This window comes from Lottia gigantea (assembly GCF_000327385.1).
Source record: "Lottia gigantea unplaced genomic scaffold LOTGIsca_155, whole genome shotgun sequence".
NCBI classification, from domain to species: domain Eukaryota; kingdom Metazoa; phylum Mollusca; class Gastropoda; family Lottiidae; genus Lottia; species Lottia gigantea.
The window spans coordinates 273,472-290,461 of NW_008707882.1; the positions used below are offsets into that span (position 1 = coordinate 273,472).

The 16,990-nt window shown below is 30.7% G+C and overlaps 1 protein-coding gene across 1 annotated transcript in view; it reads left to right on the top strand.

Moving 5' to 3' along the window:
* The window catches only part of LOTGIDRAFT_225956 (hypothetical protein), a 33,378-nt gene extending 18,638 nt beyond the window's left edge, over positions 1 to 14,740 (top strand). The window contains exons 6-15 of the mRNA XM_009050785.1: positions 1,133 to 1,271; positions 2,026 to 2,089; positions 4,523 to 4,620; positions 8,890 to 8,950; positions 11,056 to 11,177; positions 11,610 to 11,684; positions 12,059 to 12,186; positions 12,590 to 12,755; positions 13,757 to 13,858; positions 14,119 to 14,740. Of these exons, the coding sequence (XP_009049033.1) occupies positions 1,133 to 1,271; positions 2,026 to 2,089; positions 4,523 to 4,620; positions 8,890 to 8,950; positions 11,056 to 11,177; positions 11,610 to 11,684; positions 12,059 to 12,186; positions 12,590 to 12,755; positions 13,757 to 13,858; positions 14,119 to 14,145 (982 nt within the window). The 3' untranslated portion in view covers positions 14,146 to 14,740. The remainder of the gene's footprint in view (positions 1 to 1,132; positions 1,272 to 2,025; positions 2,090 to 4,522; positions 4,621 to 8,889; positions 8,951 to 11,055; positions 11,178 to 11,609; positions 11,685 to 12,058; positions 12,187 to 12,589; positions 12,756 to 13,756; positions 13,859 to 14,118) is intronic.
* Positions 14,741 to 16,990: the final 2,250 nt, after the last annotated feature.

Sequence of the window (16,990 nt, forward strand, 5' to 3'; positions counted from 1 at the left end):
CTGTTTCATCAAATCTGAACAGTAATGAGAAACTTAGTAATACTATTTCAATTTATTTTTAGAATTTCACCTCTCATCAACTTGATTCTTGTTATTTTCTATGTAGAATAGAAAAAAGTTAATTTGAATTTGTTAGAGTTCCTTCAAAGAATATAAATTTTTGTGACGTTTTAATGTCACTTTTTTCTTTGTTGGTGTTTATATGGCTGCAGTGTTAAAGTGCAAATAACATCTTGTTTAAATAAAATCATACAAAATGAGAGATCATATTGTGAACAACAGTGTGTGAATGTATACAGGAAGCCAAGACTTCATCGATTCACAAGAATTCCTGTATTTTTATGGCCAGTGGTATTTTTTATGTTATTATTATGTTAAGTAATGACTTCAAAGCATCTTAAAATGGTAAAATCGAGCCCCCTGTAACCCATATAGGAGCCTTTTCCTTCTTGACTCTCAGCCATTATTTTCCATTTCCTGTGGTGTGTTTTTATTCCACACAGGGACCCCTATGTGTAACATCTCTATTCTACTTTCTCCAAACAGTATTGCCCCTATGAGAGGATGATGCCACTGCAAGACAATATGCTTAATTACACTCGCCGTGCAATGTCATATTCAGTAGTCTAATATTTATTATGGTGTGGGATGATAAACTTTACTTCAAACTCGACACACATGTATACTGTTACAGTTCATTTGCCTTTAAATTGGAAATGTAAATGCTTTTAAGTCATTGTCTGTGATCTGAATGGAAATGTTAAGATAAGAAGATCTGGTAAAAGGGTTTAAGTCTGTATCGTGGGTTGTGATATAGTATTGACTGATAAGTTAATGTAGATTGCATTTGACAATTCTAAGTCAACCTTGTACACATCTTGTTTAATGCCTTGACATCAATTAGTCCTTTCTGTTGTCTTGTAAATTAAAGTAATTTGCTTGGATTGTATTCTAGCGAAAACAGCCAATCAGCACCCTCAACAGAAAGTTTGTAAACAATATAAATCAAAACCCTGAAAGTATGACTGAAAATATACAAAAGAAAATATTGTGTATATAAATATTGTATATAATTACTAGAAAGGTAATGGTAAATAAAGAAGTTATGATTATTTATATTGATATATTACAGGTCTGGTGATTCTACAGCTAGAATATGGAATATGAATGATAATAGTTCTAACGCTAATCAACTAGTTTTAAGACATTGTATACAGAAAGGTGGAACAGAAGTACCTAGTAATAAAGATGTCACCTCATTAGATTGGAATGTAAGTTCTCTAATAATATGATTAATCATTTTCACGATATCAGGCTTTATTACGAATTTTTTCTTATACCTTGACTGCACCACTATGTTTAGTGAGTTGATTGGATTGTGCGTCAGCCAATACAGCCAAACAGAGCCCTTGGCTGAAAAATTGTTAACATAGCTTGTTGTTATAGACTTTCTGTAGAGGGCACTGATAAGCACAAAAGCCCCTTCACAATATGTTCAAAACTATGATAGTTCTTCATGACCCGAGAGGTTCATTACTCTATTGTTCAAGAAACTATGCTGTTATTGACAATAGTTATGTAAGAAAATTGAAAGTCAATAGTTGAATTAATTATTAAATAATTATTCTATTTGTTTTATTGAAAATTTCTTCATTGCATTATCTTGTTAAAAAAAATTATTGCTTTGACAAACATAATTTTTTTGGTATTATTGAAAGCAACTTGAAAGTCATTAATCATACTTGAATGATTGTCAAATTTTTTATTCTTGGAAAATTTCTTTTGACATTATGAAAATTGATGATGCAAATTGATAATGAGGTTAAAGTTTATGATGAATATGAACATTGATGATACAAATTGAAAATACACATTAAAATTTATGTTTATTTATAAAAATTAATGGTGAAATTTAATAATAAAATTATGAAAATAAATAGGGCAAATTGATTATGTATGTAGAATTTGTATTCCAATTTGATGATGAATATGAACATTAATGATGATTATGAATTTTTATTACAGTGTGATGGTACGTTATTAGCTACAGGGTCTTATGATGGTTACGCTAGAATGTGGAGTACAGATGGTAAGATTCTATCTTTTCTGGTATATTAAGGGGTTAAAAAAGGTATCCTGAACGTTTTGTGTATCCATTGCTGATTGGCTGCTGATTGCATTATCATCACTATAGCTAAAGATGCTAATAATATCTAACAGACTTTCAGATAGCTAATATTTATTCTGTAAGAGCTTTCAATCTTCAGTATTTTCAATATTGTTTTTACATTAATGCAGAAAATAAGATGCTCTAGGGCTTTATTTAGAATACCTTCAACTAAGATATAATCTACATTTGAAGAATAACAGTAATTTTATTAGATAATAAAACTAAATTTATATTGGATTTGTGTTAAGATTTTAGGAATGCTACCCCAAGGTTAAATTTAAATATTTTTATAATAACCCAGTAATACACTGTTTGTTACTTCACTCTAATCACCATAATCTCTAATCATACAATTATCAGTCAACCTAGGATTTATTGTGAACTTTTTGTACTGAACCTCCTCCTGTACTTAATCTATCTTTTACTGATTATAGATATATAAAAAAAGATAATTCTCTTATTACGAGGCCTTTACAATCTTCAAAGATCATTGGGATTCCTAGAAAAATTGCACTTGAAGCACATATACCAGAATTAACATATTTTCAATGTTGTAACAGTATTATGCAGCTGTAAAATAGATAAATAGTAAGGTAAAGGAAGTATGTCAGAGTAAACTGTACTAGTTTATAATAGGTACAGATTACTTATCTACGGTAGGTCGTAACAGTACATAGTTTAATGTTACAATCAGATAATAGTAATATTAACAAGCTATCAGCAGCAATATTTGGACTATTAAAACACTTGACATTGAGGTGGTGGCCATGCCTTGGAAAATTTTCTAATCTAGGAAGGTGGAGAAAACCTGTAACGCCACTGTACTTCATAATCTGTTAATGGTATATATTCTTACTAGTTTGTACCTGGACTCAGGTTTACTAGTATATAACAAGTGGAACATATGTTATAAGTAAATATATTGGGTATATTAGATGGTTAAATTAACTTGATACTTAAACAGCTGTCGGCTATCGGCTTGTGTCTGATTTATCAATTTCATCATATATTATAAGTTTAAAGATATCAGAAGCCCAGTTAGATAATGAATAGAAATAGATGCTATATTTCTTACTGCAATCTTACCAAACTTACATTCTTATATCAGATTCTTTATAAAATCTTAAATCTTCTTAGCATGATAAGAAAAGTACAAAGTCATCACTTTAATCCTTTTAAAAGTTTTATATATAATGATGGCACTATTTGTTAGACAGGTTTTATAATGTCATTAGTAAAGCTTTTAGATGATGTAAGTTATTGTAACATAACTTTGACAAATTTTGGATGAAAGGGAATAATAAAAGGGAGTGTTTAGGCTTCTTTTCAGCTTCCTTGAAGTACAAGAATGATATTTTGGGGTTGGTTCACTGATATTTTAGTACTATTTTAAACTTCTAATAAAGATCCAATCTAACATATTGGTATGATCTATAATATTGGTATGATCTATATATTTCTATGATCTATATATTGCTATGATCTATATATTGCTATGATCTATAATATTGGTATGATCTATAATATTGGTATGATCTATATATTTCTATGATCTATATATTGCTATGATCTATAATATTGCTATGATCTATAATATTGGTATGATCTATAATATTGCTATGATCTATAATATTGGTATGATCTATATATTTCTATGATCTATATATTGCTATGATCTATATATTGCTATGATCTATATATTGCTATGATCTATAATATTGGTATGATCTATATATTTCTATGATCTATATATTGCTATGATCTATATATTTCTATGATCTATAATATTGGTATGATCTATATATTTCTATGATCTATATATTGCTATGATCTATATATTTCTATGATCTATATATTGCTATGATCTATATATTGCTATGATCTATATATTGCTATGATCTATATATTTCTATGATCTTTATATTGCTATGATCTATATATTGCTATGATCTATAATATTGCTATGATCTATAATATTGCTATGATCTATAATATTGCTATGATCTATATATTTCTATGATCTATAATATTGGTATGATCTATATATTGCTATGATCTATATATTGCTATGATCTATATATTTCTATGATCTATATATTGCTATGATCTATAATATTGCTATGATCTATAATATTGCTATGATCTATATATTTCTATGATCTATATATTTCTATGATCTATATATTGCTATGATCTATATATTGCTATGATCTATATATTGCTATGATCTATATATTTCTATGATCTATATATTGCTATGATCTATATATTTCTATGATCTATAATATTGCTATGATCTATATATTGCTATGTGGATATCTGATCTATTTTATTATTTTTTTTTATTTGTAGGTCGATTAGTTAATACATTAGGACAACATAAAGGTCCAATATTTGCCTTAAAATGGAATAAACGGGGAAATTGTATATTAAGTGCTGGTGTAGATAAAGTAAGTATTTGACTGTTTTGGACTGTTTGAAATTTTAGATCAAAAACTGTGATAACAATTTTATTTTGTAGGTATCCATGTGGATAATTGTAGCTCCACAATGATATGATTAGAGTTCACGTTGTGTTTTTCATGTTAAATCTAAATAACTATTGCGTCCGATCTGCACAAATGGCGGCTAGAACATGTGGTTTTTACCAGGGTTGCGCCCCTTGGCGGAAATGGAATAAGACAACTGCCACTTCCAAAATATTCAAACAACAATATTTGAATTGTCCGAACTATTCCACAATCCACGTCAAAATAATTTTGGTCTTTTGGTCTTGTTGGCCTGAAAGCCCACATTGTAGACTTTCTTTTAATATGAGTAGAGTTATTTTAACCTTTGTTACATGTCATGAAGGTGCACCAGTTTGTAAGATTTCATAGCTAGAAGCTCTACAGATATTTAACAGCCTTTTCTAACAGGAAGTGTCAAAGACTTTATGATGAAATGTGACAATTTCTTGCATAAAGAAGTATGGACGAAGCCAACTTGTTTAATGCCAACAACTCAAAAAATTTAAAATAACTCAAATTACAAATATAAATTTTATTATTGTTGCAAAATTGAGAAGAAGAAATAGAAAATGTAGAATCTTTTAATCATAAAATATATATATATCAAAAATAGAGAAAATACATAATACAAGTAGGAGTAGGAGTAAATTCTCTAGTTTTATGTCCTACTTTTCTTCATCTGTTTAAATGATGAAATATGATTTGTTAAATGTCATCAGACATACCATGACATAACATAGTTAAATTCCAAGGAATTGAACGGTAATAGCTTTTTCTCTCAAAGTCTTTTATTCTCAGACTTCCAAGACAAGGTAAATTATATAATGTAGAAAAATGATTAAGCCTACTCTTTATTCAGTTCATTCATTTCGTACACATTGTAGACTAACAATGCTTTGATGAGGAAAGTGGAATGGTAATTATGTTATTATGATTAATCTTAATGGTAATTGAAATAGAATAATTGATAACTATCAGGCTAGGAATTACCTGGATCTATGTATTTTATTTACATGTTTACACCAAATAACCCAAGATATTCTTATATCTGTTTCATTTATTTTGTATTAATTTATACAATTTTCAACTTGACTGAATGTTATAATTGTTGATGGTAGGAATGTTCCAAGTGAATTATTGTTCATGTGATATGTAGAGTAGTTCGTAGGTTCAAACTAGGAGGTCTCTCCTTCAATTTGGTTTAAAGAAGGCATGCTGAGAAATTTCAAATTAAATATTTCTTACGAAGTTTGTTAAAAAAGTTACTTAAGAGACATTCTCTAATTTGAAACTACTCTCCGAACCCGCTGAGCTCAGCTTACACCAGTGAAATAACCTTAATAAGACTATATTTTCTGTGAGACTAGTTATTATGACATTAACATGTCCCTGATGTCCGGATATAACTCTACAGTAATTTCCCTGGTAAACTGGTTGGTTAATTAGTAATAGGTCAGTATGTCAACGACGTTCCTTTGAAACATAAAAATACTTAGTTTTAACTTCATATTTCTCCTCTGAGGGCAGTGTTAATAATGTCAAGGTAGAATATTCTAGAATATATACAGACATAGCCTAGAGTGCCCTGTATAGCAGCTGACACTTTGATTGCCGAAGGTGTTCAGTGCACCTGATATTGATAGCTGTGAGTCTCTAAATAAAATAATGTACTTGAAACCTAGTGCTGACGTCAGATAATTTACCAATATCTACAGGTTAAAATAATATACATCATCCTCTAATTATATTCTTCTTTCAAGATGACTTTTAGAACTGAATTCAAGGACTTGTTATTGCCGTTAGTAATATCAAGGCTGTAGCTTTATGGAATGAAGGAAATGCCTCGCTTTAGAAACTAAGACCAAGCTCAATTGTGTATTTTTAAACCACCCTGAGACTTTTCCTCATCTGAACTAGTTAGTCAGTAGTTGCTAGTAAAGTTAGTTAACAGTTGCTAGTAAAAGCAGTCAGTAGATGCTAATAAAGTCAGTCAATAATTGCTTGGAAAGTAGTCAATAGTTTCTAGTAAAGTCTGTCAATATTTTCTAGTGAAGTTTGTCAATATTTGATAGCAAAGTCTGCCAAAAGTTGCTAATTTGATCAGTCAATGGTTGCTAGTTAAGTTAGTCAATAGTTGCTAGTAAAGTCAGTCAATATGCTTGTAAAGCCAGTTAACAGTTGCTAGTAAAGTCAGTCAACAGTTGCTAGTAAAGCCAGTTAACAGTTGCTAGTAAGGTCAGTCAATAGTTGCTAGTCAAGTCAGTCAATATGCTAGTAAAGCCAGTTAACAGTTGCTAGTAAAGCCAGTTAACAGTTGCTAGTAAAGCCAGTTAACAGTTGCTAGTAAAGCCAGTTAACAGTTGCTAGTAAAGCCAGTTAACAGTTGCTAGTAAAGCCAGTTAATAGTTGCTAGTAAAGTCAGTCAATATGCTAGTAAAGCCAGTTAACAGTTGCTAGTAAAGCCAGTTAATAGTTGCTAGTAAAGCCAGTTAACAGTTGCTAGTAAAGTCAGTCAATATGCTAGTAAAGCCAGTTAACAGTTGCTAGTAAAGCCAGTTAACAGTTGCTAGTAAAGCCAGTTAATAGTTGCTAGTAAAGCCAGTTAACAGTTGCTAGTAAGGTCAGTCAATAGTTGATAATGAAGTCATTCAATAGTTGCTAGTTAAGTCAGTCAATAGTTGCTAGTGATATCAGTCAATAGTTGCTAGTGAAATCAGTCAATAGTTGCTAGTGAAATCAGTCAATAGTTGCTAGTAAAGTTAGTCAAGAACCTCAATGTCTTCTACCTAATTGAAAAGACATCAAAAGAACATAACATGGTGTAAGAAAAAAGTTCTAAGCTGACACAGTTAGGTTTTTATAACCAGTACAAAAATATGTCTGACCTAGCTTGTTATTGTGTTTACTATGTTGTTAATATAATTATTATATCAGATGTATCTTCTATATATAACTATAAGCTTACTGCAAAACTCATTTCTGGCAGAACTGCTATGTTCTTTATAGTAAATTATCTTTGGCTTCGTCTGGTACATGACTCATTCAGTTGCATTGATGACATTGAAAGATCTGTGGTGCAGATACAATGCAATAGCCAATTAGATATGTGGACTATTGGGAGGAAATAACAGATGTCAGTTGACAATGGATATAACCTTTATTATAGTAGATTGATTCATTTCGGCAGGGATAATCTGAAATATTGAAGGATCATTATGGGAAAATAAATGCTGCTTCATCATGTGATAAACTATCTTAATGTCAATTTTCCAATAGTTGAAGAACAATCATAGGTTTTTTAAACACAATATAATTTTTGGGTCATTGAGTATGAATATTCAACTTAATATAAGCTTATATTTATTATAAATATACTACTGCTTCTAGCTATGAAAAGTCTTGAAAGTGTATGAACTGAAGGGTATAGGGTATCTTTGTCTTAGAGCAATTCTCTAACCTCCAGTTCTTGCTGCTGGTACCACCACTGAAAAGGTTCATAGGAAAGGTTTATAGGATAAGGAAAAGGAAACTGTAGTAAAATGACAGAAAGATATTTCATTGTAAACTCTGAACTAAATTCTACTGAGTCAAATATCATTCAACATTGATTGATATCATACATACAGAAAATAAATTGTTTTCATAGTCAGTTTTTAATTTACATTGTCAATTTGCCAATGTGTGAAGCAATATGTCATGTTTTGATCTACTTCTTTTTGTACAGTTAAAAATATCTTATAAATATATTATATACATTATATCAGTGGATTAGGTCATGGACGTTCTCTGTCTGAGTATAGTGTAATATACATAGTGTTTATCCATTTAACTTAATAACCTTGTTAGAATGTCTGGAAAATAGCTTAGCTTCCTGATCTGCTTCTAAGTGATGTGGTTTCAGGGATGAGCTGATACGAAGCAGACTTTTGAAACAACTGGCCACACTAGAATGACATGGCACCGAAGTTAAAGCCCAGTCTAACATGCTGAGAGGTTGAAACTGGGTATATTACAAATAAGGGCTACAATTAGTCAATCAAGCAGCATCTATTGTCTTCTACAAGAGTTAGCACCATGTGTTCAAATACCTCCAATAAAAAAATTTGCCCTCAATCAACCATATTTTTTTAAATACCATCTATTAATTGCCATGTTTTTTAATTAGATTTTTAATTGATTTTAATTGTTGTTAATTATTATTATTTTTAGACAACCATTATATGGGATGCTAGTTCTGGTAGCTGTCAACAACAATTTGCTTTTCACAATGGTATGTAGATCATCTTTTGTTTCTCTTTTTTACATGTTCACAATATGTCATAATTACAAACTTCTCATACATTGACTGCATTAGCCACCTTACTTGCATTATGGAGGTTGGTGAATGCTGCGATTGGATTGTACTCTAACAATTACAGCCAATGAGAGCCCTTGCCAGAAAGTCTCTATATCAAGGGGTCTGATTGCCCGTGTTTGCTACCGTACAAGTATATTGGATATTGCAGTCAAGGTATAAGAAGAAGTTTGTAATAGCATGATGTTATTTGAACAGGTCAGATTACACTGACATCAACTGTCGTAAGTTATTACCCAGCATATTTCATATATAACATAGTTAAAAGAAAATTTGATACAGGAACCTGGACAAAGAAGTCAATAATATCACATTAATATCAAATCTAATATCATACTGTCATAGAATCAGACAAGTACATTATAGCTTCAGACACTTTCATTTTAAAAAAACTCACTTTACTAAGACTAGCTGCCAATCAAATTTAAAAAACGAAGACAAAATAAATCACTTTCTTAGCAAACAAAACAATCAAACTGAGTTTTGAAATAGACTTGTCAAATTTATAGAGAAAGCATCAGAGCTTGTCTTAACTTTTTATGTGTATCAAAGACACTGATAGTATTGATTTGCACCATTCCGATATTCAGTCAGCTGATTCTGAGTCTGTGGTTTTGCGTTTTGTGATATCACTATTGATTACTTTTCATGGAAATACTAGAACCTTAGCATAAAGGTCTGACTGAATTTGGATTGGTGCAAATTGATGCTGACAGTCAGTGTATCTGTGTACACATAAAAAGTTAAGAAAGCCTCTTTACAATCTCTTTATGTTAAATTCCTGGGAAAATCTTATGATATAAATATGCTAATGTTCACAGTAGGACATAGAAGTATTTCACAATATCATCAAAGGAAGATAAAGTGTAAAGACTAGGGCTAGGTATCGATTTGAATATCGATTACCAAATTGAAATCGATTATCAATGGCAGACTACCAATCAATAATCAAATAATAATCGAAATAATTTAATTGAGAAACCCTGTAAATACTAGATTAAAAACATGCCAAAATACTCAATTTCATGTGTAATATTTGTGTCATAGAAATATATCCTTAATTTGATCGGTTATTATAGTTTATTGTGGGTATGTTATGTGCTGAAAGGAACCTATGTAGAAGAGATTAATACCTGGTAGGGAACAATTGAGAAAATGTATCTTTGACTTATACCAATTATGAAGTTTGATGATTGAAATTATAAATTCCTAGCGACGCTAATCGATTATTTCCATCGTTTTACCCAGCCCTAGTAAAGACTATTATAAAAAATGAAGACATCTTATTTTGCAATGGTATGATTTATTACAATATTGCTCAATACTCATGTGGAAATATATTTATTATCAGCCAGTGTAACAAATATATTCCCTAGAGGTATAAAAACATACTAAAAATAGTTATTAAATCTTGTTTAGAAAATTTATTCTATATTTGAACTGCGACAGACATTAATTGGGATATTTAACCTGTTTCTGTGTTATTTATGTTTGAAAAATTGATATAGACATTAGATTAGTTAAAAAATAGGATCCAATTTTTAAAAAATAGTTTATAAACAAGCATTATATTTAGGCAATAAGTAGAAGTAATTGACGTCAATACTAGAAATATAATATATTATGTCGGAATGATTTGGGTTTGGGTTTATATAATCTATGAATATTTAAAAAAGATGAATGATTTTATATACTTTCAAGGTTTTATTCTGTTTAGCAAGACAATTAGATAGAAATGTAATAAAATAATATGAATTTAGTTTATAGTGTGTCACAAAAATCATAAAATATCACGCTGTCTAATTTTTGGTCTATAAGACAAAATAAGTTAAGAATGTAACATGAAATATGAAGGTAAACATTTTTGCTGTAAAATTTTAGAGAGATTTACCTGTTATAGGTGTAGAAAATTGTGATAGTTTAAATCATCAGCAACCACTATCTTATCTCTACCTATGAGGTTCCAGTTATCACCTAGTACAAGTGTAAACATAATTCATGTATTCTATTTCTAATTTCAGCCCCTGCGCTGGACGTAGATTGGCAGTCAAATAATAGTTTTGCATCCTGTTCAACAGATATGTGTATTCACGTTTGTAGACTAGGCTGTGATCGACCCACAAAAACATTCCAAGGACACACGGTAAGTTTTTATTATAATATTTCCCCTGATTATTCAATAAATTATTATTCTTTTCAAATGTCATCTTGTTTGTGCACCTTTCAACAAGGAACAACCTAATTAGCTAATTAAGAAATGTCTTGTCTTCTGTTTCTGATATAGTTAGAGTGGCAGTTTAATTATTGCCGTTGTGAACATTTTGTAAAAATAGTAGGAAATTGTTTCAAAGCACATTTTGTTTCAATGGATGACAAATTATTCTTGATATTTGGAATATCAAACTTGTTCCTTTTCTGCAACTTATTAGATAAATAAAGTTTAGAACAAGTTCCATTAATAAGAGTAGTAAATACCATATTTCTTGAGAAACACAATACTTGTATTAGGTTGAATTGTCTTCCACTGAATAATATATAAAGGGAGATAAGCTAAAATATTGACGTTGTATTTCAGAATGAGGTTAATGCTATCAAATGGGAACCACAAGGAAACCTCTTAGCGTCCTGTTCTGACGACATGACTTTAAAAGTAAGTTTTCGCTTAATACTGTAATATATACACACAAATATTATTAAACCTTTTACACCTCTCTTCTATTGTAAGTATTCATAATGAATTGTTCCTGGTAAGTCATATCTGGATGAGTTTATTTAAAAAAAACATAGATGATAAGATAATGATGTTAACTGGGCTATCATTTCTTATCTAGACTACTTCTGGTTCACAATCAGTCAGCATAATGATAAAGTCAATATTGTATTTTGAAGTCCTCTTCCTTTTATTTTGATGATAATTGTCCTCTGTAAAGTATGATGATATGATAGTAATATGTCTATTTATATTGAAATATTAATTATGTCCAAATACAACAGATCTGAATTCTTATACTGTTGTTATTTTAGATATGGAGTATGAAACAAGATACATGTGTTCATGATTTACAAGCTCATAATAAAGAAATATATACTATAAAATGGAGTCCGACGGGGCCAAGTACAAATAATCCTAATGCTTCGTTAATTTTAGCTAGGTAAGTAAATTTATTTACTAATGTCCAATTTCTCATGTATGTAAATACTGACTGATATGTTTAAACTCTTCCAAGATTTGACTAAAGTCATGTACTCGATGATCATTGCTTCATAGAGTTCTGTGATTGAAGCCACAAGTCAAAGCATCTGAAGATCTCTGAAATGGCTCGTGCTTGGTTAGTTCTTATTGTTCTAGATTCATGGAATTATTAAGATGTTGAATGATACAGGTGGAAACGGTGATCAGAAAGCATTCCATGTATGCCAAAGGAAAAGTAGATGTAGACAGAATACAAAATGGAGGATAAAGATAAACTAATTTTGAATGTGACCTATCCTGTTCTGGATGGCTTGATTGACACCAAGAATAGTAAAATAACATTCATGTTGTCATTATTTCAGCGCATCTTTTGATTCTACGGTACGATTATGGGAGGTAGAAAGAGGAACTTGTTTACATACATTGACTAAACATCAAGAACCAGTGTACAGTGTAGCATTTAGCCCTGATGGTCGTTATTTAGCTAGTGGATCATTTGATAAATGTGTACATATATGGAATGTTCAAGTAAGTTCACATCCTTTGTTCTAAATCTAATTGAATTAAATCTTTATTTTGATTTATCAGTTGAAATACCCAGGATTGAACACTGTTGATGGTTTCAGGACTTGCAGCTAATCTTTGCCATGCCTGTGCTAATCTTTGCCATTCCTAATCTTTGCCATACCTGTGCTAATCTTTGCCATTCTTAATCTTTGCCATATCTGAGCTAATCTTGCCATTCCTAATCTTTGCCATACCTGAGCTAATCTTTGCCATACCTGAGCTAATCTTTGCCATACCTGAGCTAATCTTGCCATTCCTAATCTTTGCCATACCTGAGCTAATCTTGCCATTCCTAATCTTTGCCATTCCTAATCCTAATCTTTGCCATACCTGAGCTAATCTTTGCCATACCTGAGCTAATCTTTGCCATTCCTAATTTTTGCCATACCTGAGCTAATCTTTAACAATTAGATAGAAATATAATAAAATAATACGAATTTAGTTTATAGTGTGTCACAAAAATCATAAAATATCACGCTATCTAATTTTTGGTCTATAAGACAAAATAAGTTAAGAATGTAACATGAAATATAAAGGTAAACATTTTTGCTGTAAAATTTTAGAGAGAATTACCTGTTATAGGTGTAGAAAATTCCTAATCTTTGCCATACCTGAGCTAATCTTTGCCATACCTGAGCTAATCTTGCCATTCCTAATCTTTGCCATACCTGAGCTAATCTTGCCATTCCTAATCTTTGCCATTCCTAATCCTAATCTTTGCCATACCTGAGCTAATCTTTGCCATACCTGAGCTAATCTTTGCCATTCCTAATCTTTGCCATACCTGAGCTAATCTTTAACAATTAGATAGAAATATAATAAGATAATATGAATTTAGTTTATAGTGTGTCACAAAAATCATACCTGAGCTAATCTTTAACATACCAGAGGTAATCTTTAACATACCTGAGCTAATTGACCAATTGATATCAGTAGCTAATTGATTGATATTATAATTACAGAGTGGCAGTTTAGTTCATAGTTATCGAGGTACAGGGGGAATATTTGAGGTGTGTTGGAATCATAGAGGTGATAAAGTTGGTGCCAGTGCTTCAGATGGTTCGGTAAGTTTCAATCTATTCCATATGCTAATATATTCCATCTATGAGGCAAGGTCTGTTTATAAATAAGTTATAAACAACAAACTAACTGTGGTGGATGTATGCCATCTTTCTGACATTGCACCACAAAATAGTTTTTGTAATCTATCTTGTGAAGATTGTACTGATGATGATTGTTATTTTGTTTACATAAAGTATTATTTGTATTGGACAATATCGTATATATATTAAAAAACTGTTTATATTTGTATATTTTATTATAGGTGTTTGTGCTGGATTTACGGAAATAGAGTAAAACAATGAGTAGAAATGGTTTCAAACTTGGTGCGAAAATTAAATAAATCGTCAGTGCTGCTGAAAGGAAGAAACTTACTTAGTGACATCAATATGTTACTATAATTAGATTCTTCCTTCAAAATAAACATCCACATTACGATTGGTGCAGACAGACGCATGAAAGGAATTTAAAAATTCAAAGAGGTGTGGAAACTCAAAGTGTGAAGAATGTGAAATGATGTACAAGACCATAAAGTGAATGTTTAGTGCTGATAATATGAAAGTGTTCTGATGGCGGAAATCAGGAATAAACTTACGAACTGTCCGAACAATAACCCAGCTTCCTGTAAGAGGCGGAGTCTGAAAATATAAAGATACACCCACCTTTGCCATTCCATTCTGCAAGGAGGATGTTAACAAAAGTTGCAGCTTTAAAAGCTATCAACAAAATCTGCTTATAAAGCCTTAAAAAGTGAACTAACTTTAAATTGTGGATGTTATGTGTGCTGTTGATGAATGGACTCAAGATTATTTTTGTTTGGTGACTTGTCAGTGACCGTGGTGTCAATTCTCTATCTACAGATATCATAGATAAATATTTATGATTTTAACTCATACCAACTTAATTTTTGTTAAAATCTTAACGTCATTTGCATTCGTAAAATTTAATAAGATAGGGCAAACCCTTTTCTCTCAACAGTTCTCCAGTCTACTCTATTCCTCTTCTATTGATCATCTCTCTCTGTCTGTCGGCCATTTTGAATTAAATTATGATTACAACAATTGTTAATATAAAGGCAAGCTATATTTGATCTCTTTGTTATATTTTTATTTTTCCTCTTTAGGTTGTTTCCCCCAAGAGTTCAGATGGAGATTGTGTACTGAAGTTGTATCATTTACAGATTTATTTCGTAAATTAAATTGGAAAATTATTTGATTTTAGTAGACAAGGGAAATAACTCCAATTCTTGTCATTCTGGCTCTGATATTGAGTACTTTACAGCTGGCTGTCAGAAAAAGATTATTTTAACCAATTGAGAAGTTATAAAAATCAGTCTGTGGAGATATTTATTTTTTTTTTGGTCTGCTCCAAATCCCTTTAGCATGACTGAAGATGACAATTCATTGAATTACTTATATCAGATCAGATCACCTGAAGAAATATTTGAAATTATCTTTGGGTGAATCGTGTCATGATAAAAAACAGACCACAAAGGTTTTTTGTCCAATCTTTAATTGTAAGACAGTCTTACCATACAATAATCTATCTGCACAATTTTAACTTTGGCTCTGTTTTGACTATTTTCAAAAATGATGTAGCTTGCTATAGGTTCAAAATGTCCAGTTGTGAATATGGCTTTCAGGACACAGTTAATCATCTATGAAAACATGGCAAAATATCTGATCTATCCTAAATGTCCTGCAAAGCTTTGCTTAATATGCTGTCCAGGCCCTGGTTTCTTAAAAAATATTGTGATGAAAATTTGTCCTCAGTTTCAAATGTTATTGAGAAATAGTAGTTTCAAAAAAAAAAAAGGAATGCACGATTTTTTTTGATATACTGAGGTCTGATGTATATGATGATCATAACAAAAAATGTTAATGCTTGCATTGAAACTGTAAAATTTGATCTTGAGATATAGTCAGATGTACAAACAGTTATTCAGGTATTGAAGTTCAAGTTGAAATTGCGTAGGTGTAAGAATGGTTTTGATATGATTGTGGTATATAGTAAATATTTTATGTTTCAATATTTCAACTTCAGCCAGCTTAGTTTTAAGAGCGATATGATTTAGGGATCTATTTCTTGTACAAAGAGAAATGGAGGAGTTATCTTTTCCTACACAACTATAGAGGTTGTCGAATGTCATTTAGACTCTATTTTTAAACGTGCAGCACCCTCCCCCCCTCAGTGAAAATCTTATTCTCTCGTTGTTGGATGTAAATATGTCTCAAAATTTTGTCCAAATGAGACTTTTTGTATCATGTTGAGATGTTTATCAAAAAACTTAAAAAAAATAAAAACCAAAAATATTAGATAATTGTCTTTTTTTATGCCAATGAGCCATACTATTTACTGTACTTTTTGTTGAGGCTCTGATTTGATATATTAGGTTGCGTACAATCTAATCAAATTGCAGCATTAACAAACTCCTGTGACACATGAATAAGAGCATGATGGTGGAGTGCTTTCAAAGATATCCACAAATTGGTTTGTTTCTACAATCTTCTGTCTTATAATTAATCAAACTATCATATATGTAGTAATTGTTATGTCAAGATGTGGTAAGCAAAAAGGGGATCAATTGAATAGGACACCATTTATTTAATGGCACCTGCAAGTGAGAATTAGCTTCAGCAAACCCTTTTCAGTTCAGCCAAAATTGGTTTTTGGCGCTGCAAAGTTGGTAGAAATGAGTTCTAATTTTCACAAAATCTGAGCAGGGTTCAATTAAGATAGGAAAATTTTGATAAGCAATTTATTATTGTGAAGCTATTTATTTTTGTGGCCTGCCTCAGACCCCAACCAAATGTTTCCTATAAACACCAATGCTTTCATCAAGGGGTAACTATTCCATTCTATAAAGGATTAAAGCCTGTTCATTTCTACGGAGCCCCTAAGGCGCAATTGTAAACATATTTATTTATTATTTCGTTTAAACGAATTAATTTTTTCGTCTATTTCGTTTAAACGAAATAATTAACCCATCTTTTTATTTCGTTTAAACGAAATAAACAGTAGGGTATTTCGTTTAAACGAATTAATTATTTCGTTTAAACGAAATAATAATTTAATTCGTTTAAACGAAATAACATTTCGTTCTAACGAAATGATTAATTCGTTTAAACGAAATAATA